Source organism: Neomonachus schauinslandi, chromosome 10 (genome assembly GCF_002201575.2).
Source record: "Neomonachus schauinslandi chromosome 10, ASM220157v2, whole genome shotgun sequence".
NCBI classification, from domain to species: domain Eukaryota; kingdom Metazoa; phylum Chordata; class Mammalia; order Carnivora; family Phocidae; genus Neomonachus; species Neomonachus schauinslandi.
The window spans coordinates 34,461,636-34,466,304 of NC_058412.1; the positions used below are offsets into that span (position 1 = coordinate 34,461,636).

The 4,669-nt window shown below is 57.0% G+C and overlaps 1 protein-coding gene across 1 annotated transcript in view; it reads left to right on the forward strand.

The window, feature by feature from the left end:
- The window catches only part of NEURL3 (neuralized E3 ubiquitin protein ligase 3), a 5,110-nt gene extending 740 nt beyond the window's left edge, over positions 1-4,370 (forward strand). Inside the window, exons 2-4 of the mRNA XM_021697730.1 lie at positions 1,981-2,466; positions 3,397-3,465; positions 4,139-4,370. Of these exons, the coding sequence (XP_021553405.1) occupies positions 1,981-2,466; positions 3,397-3,465; positions 4,139-4,359 (776 nt within the window). The 3' untranslated portion in view covers positions 4,360-4,370. The remainder of the gene's footprint in view (positions 1-1,980; positions 2,467-3,396; positions 3,466-4,138) is intronic.
- The last annotated feature ends 299 nt before the right edge of the window (positions 4,371-4,669 follow it).

The window sequence follows — 4,669 nt, forward strand, 5'->3', positions numbered from 1 at the left end:
GGCGGGGAAGGGGGTAGGGGCAGGAGCCAGACCCGGGCTCCTCAGCTGCTGGCTGTGGAGATGTGCAGAACCACCCCGACTCAGCTCCCTCTGCGTGCCTCCCTGCAGGTCGTGGGAGCAATGAAAGATGCTGAAGGGTTCATACCTGGCCCCTAAGAGGCTTGATGGCTGGAGGGGTGGTGATGGAGATGATGAAGATCCAGGGAGGTCCTCACTGAGCAGAGGGCTGACCCTTAGTCACTTAGACTCCAAGAGACTTACTGCAAAGATTCTCTTTGAATCTGCCTGGGGGTGTGGCTAGGGGAAGACATCCAAAAGTCATGGTGCCTGCCCAAGGGGGTAGTTAACCCTCACATTCCGGATCTCCAGGCAGGTACCTGGAGACTCCAGGCCGTGGCTGGCCACTGATATCGATCCCATTGGTGGGTAAGGAGACCTAAACCCAGAGGAGCAGTGACCTGCGTAGGTGAGCGGCAGAGCCGGGACGAGAATCTGGCTATCAGACATGGCTGCCCTCCCCAGAGCCTCCCGGGTGCCTCAGTGACTCTGCGGTGGGCCCAGAGACAATCCATCTGATGTCAGGGCCCTCGACTCCGGCTCTTGGGCACCGTCTGTGCCTACTCGGGGACTCCCCCTTGCTTGTGCATAGCCTCCAGGAAAAGGCATCTGGGCAGACTATCAGGAAGGAAGGGAGAGACGAGGGTATTCCAGAAGGGGGTGACAGTCGTGCAGGGGGCTTGGATGAGGGAGGGGTGAACTTGGATAGCAGGGTTCAGAGGTCCCCAAGGCCAGAGTGAGTGCTTGTCCCTAAAGCCTCAGGTGAGAGAACCATGGTAGGCTTGCCTTTGGACTGAATCCATCAGGGACAGATTCACTATGACCTCAAGGGTAGCCCTTGTACCTGACCAGATTTAGCCTCCCCTCCTTGTGCCCTGCTGGAATCTTGCAGGCTTGTGAGTGGTCAGAGAAGTGTGGCTGGGGAAACTGGTGAGATCTGGGAGGGGGAGGGCCTTGCTTTTTTGGGGTGGGGTCTGGCTCAAGTTCTGGTTGAATTCCCTTCTATTTTCAGCATCCATCTTCCAACCCAGAAAGAGCAGGACAGGAGGGGAGAGGTGGAGGAGAGAGAGATGAGGCCTGGGAGCTGGCTAAGTGCAGTTGTGGGGCAGGAAGCTCACTTCCTGCTCAGGCTCAGGCCTGGGGCTGGAGGGGAAGGGCTGCTCAGTAGGGAACTTCCTCTCTTGACTGCCAAGTGGAGTCGGGTTGGGAAGTCCCCCCATTTTAAAGCCCAGCCCTGGGCCTTGGCTGGCCCAGGCCAGGATTCTGAGGGGCAGACCAGGGACTCCTTCTCCAGCCTGTGCCCCCTCCCCCACCTCACCCTGTGGGGGCACTGATGGACCCCTTTCTCTTCCCAGAAAAGGAAGTCACCCTCACTGGGGGCCATGGCCTTCATAAATGGTGCAAGTTCTCTGTGGGACAATGATAAAGTCAGACAGAGGGAAAGAGCGCGAACACCAGGACCCATCTACCAGAGCTCACCACAATTAGCAAACCCATCCCTTTCAGGCTGTTTCTAGATACAGACAGAATATATCTATGTATATTAAACATATAAACATGTGTCGAAGAAAACCTGGATCATATTATATCTACTGTTCTAAAACCTGCTCTTTCTGTTTCATGCAAAAAACCATTACCAGGTATTGAGAGCCGGTACAGGCATGAGTTCGTTTAATTTTTACAACATTCCTCCGGGAGGGGAACCGAGGCTTGGGGAAGTTCCCGGCGGAACTCAGATCCCGGGCACGCTAAGCGGGTTCCTCACCAGGCTTTGATCAGGTCTCCGGGAGGGCGGGGGTGTCCCCTGGATGAGAGCACGGGCAGTGGCCCCGGGGGGATGGGGGGTGTGGAGATAACTCTGGGGAGCGGGTGAGTCGGGGTCCAGACCGCACTGACGCCCCCACCCCCACCCGACCCCTACAGACGCCGAGGCGCCGCGAGAGACACTCCGCTTCCACGCCGAGGCCAAGGGCGCGCAGGTGCGTCTGGACGCCAAGCGGTGCACTGCGCACAGGCGCGCCACGTTCCACGACGGCATCGTGTTCAGCCAGCGGCCGGTGGCGCCGGGCGAGCAGGTGGCGCTGCGCGTGCTGTGGCACGAGACCGGCTGGTGCGGCGGGCTCCGCGTGGGCTTCACGCGCCTGGACCCCGCGCGCTTGTCCGCGCCCAGCCTGCCGCCCTTCGTGTGCCCAGACCTGGAGCAGCAGAGCCCGACATGGGCGGCCATGCTGCCCGAGGGCGGCGCGCTGGCCGGGGACGTGGTCCGCTTCTGGGTGAACAGCGGCGGCCGGCTCTACGCCAGGGTCAACGCGGGCCCCCGGCTCCTGCTGCGCAAGGGCGTGCTCCTGGGCGCCCCGCTCTGGGCCGTGATGGATGTGTACGGGACCACCAAGGCCATCGAGCTGCTGGGTGAGGCAACCCGCGGGGACCCAGGCACCGCCCCTGGGTGGGAGGTGGAGGCTCGGGTGGTACTGCGCCCCCACTCACAGCCGTGGGGAGATCCGTTCAGTTTTTCATATACAGTTTTTACATCAGCTCCTACCCAGGGTCAGGTAGGAAGATGGGCGCTGGGGACGCCAGATGGACAAGACCCAGTCAAAGGGAGGGCAACCTTGCCCCTAGAGAATACTAAGAAGACATGACTAGCACTTCAAACATTCTGTTAAAGGGCTGTTTCCCAAAGGGAGAGATTGGAGACTGGGTTTTGCTGTCTAAGTAGGAGTTCACAAGAGTCAAGGGTGGCGAGCAAAGGGAACATAAGTATGAGCGTTAGATGTGCACCGGAAGACTGCTTGTGGGGGTACAGTCCGCCGTTCTGTCAATGGATGGGCAAACCAGAACCATCCCTCTAGCCACCTGAAAGGAGGAGTGTGGATTTCAGGGAGAGTGGATACAGGAAACAGCCTTAAAAAGAAATATTGGCGTTCCTGTGCTGGTCGTCCAGGGCCTACACAAGCAGTCCATTCTCCCCCCATTTTTAAAATCACTTGTCACACCTGCTGAAGCCTCACCCCTGGAACACCTGTTTTGGTAGGTCTGGTGTGAGCCCACCCATTTTCCTGGCCCCCTGGGGTCTCCAGTCAGGCAGCAACAGTAGGGCAAAGAGGAGATGTCTAAAGGATGGGTGGGGTGGTTTAGGAAAAAGAATCTACAGCCTCAGGAATTCTCTGCTGGGTTAAACCAGGGAAGGGACGGCTCGGGTGGTAAGATCAGCTGGGAGTTCCAGCACTGCAACCCAGGAAAGAAAGCCCATGGAACTACCTCGGGGGCTGGTGGGGGTGGGGTGGGAACACCCTGGCTTTGCTTTCCCTGGGCCCTGAGTCTCCCTCTCTGCCTCAGATCCCATGGCCAGCGTCTTCCCCTCAACCATGCCATGGCCCTTCAGTGATGAGACTCTGCAGCCTGAAGGTGAGTGGCTCCCCCCAGCCCTAGGGCCTCCCCGGGACTCCAGCACCAGAGGCACCAGGGGAGGCCCCAGCTCTGGGGGCTCAACTAAAGTCTTTCCAAGTCCCGCCAAGTCTCCCACAGGCTTTAGGCCAAAAGATTTGGTGCTGCCTACGAGAAACCTAAACGCAATTTAATAGCTCTGCCTTCTAGAACTTTGGCTATCTTTACAAGATACAAGAGCACATTCATGCACAAATAATGTTATTTTGTCCCTGCTTTAAGAAGCAGTCCATGTTCATAATAAAAGATTTGCCAAACAGAAATAAAATAAATAGTAAAGAATAAATATGGAAGTAAAAAAAAAAAATCACCCATTACCTCTTTTTTTTTTTTTTTTTTTTCACCCATTACCTCTTGGGTGGATTTTTCTCCTACTATTTTGTAGTCATATATCTGTAAGGAATTGTGCTCTGTTTTCCTTTTTTCTAAGTTGGAATTTTATGACATATATGTATGTACATTATGGTTTTCTTCCCAGTTTTTTGTTTTCATTTGCTTATGTTGTGAGCATTTTCTCATGAGGTAATATTCTTCACAGCAGGACTGCGTGGTTCCCTGCCCTGTAGTTATAGCGTGAGTAGGCTGCCCAGCCTTTGCCCCCATGTGCCCCAACCTGTGTTGTCCCCTTTCCCAGCTGCAGCAGGGGAGGAGTGCACCATCTGTTTCCACCGTGCTGCCAACGCCTGCCTTGTCCCCTGCGGCCACACACACTTCTGCAGCTACTGCGCCGAGCGGGTCTTCATGGACTCGGCCAAGTGTCCTGTATGTCGCTGGAAGATTGAGGCCGTGGCCCCTGCTTGGGGCCCCCCTACTCTGAGGACTGGACGGGGCCTCTGGGTGTGGGGGGCAGACTGAGTCTAGCTCTGAGCCTGGTGGAGGGTGGAGAGGGGCAGCCCCCCCCCCACCCGGGTTCTGGAGGAATCAGAAAAGCTGGTCAGCAGCGGGCCTAGCAGGGCGAGGGGGGCGGGGAGGCAATGGCTCCTCCCCCGTCCCCAACAGATTGGGGCCAGTGGAGAAAGGAGGAGCCCCTCTATCTCCCTGGTGGTTCAGCAGGGAGCCCTCTGCTTAGTCAGGTTTATTTGTGCCCGGGGCTTGCCGAGGCTTTCGGCTGACCACCCGGTGCGGCCACCGTAGACCTAGCAATCCTGGTACTCATAGGTCATGT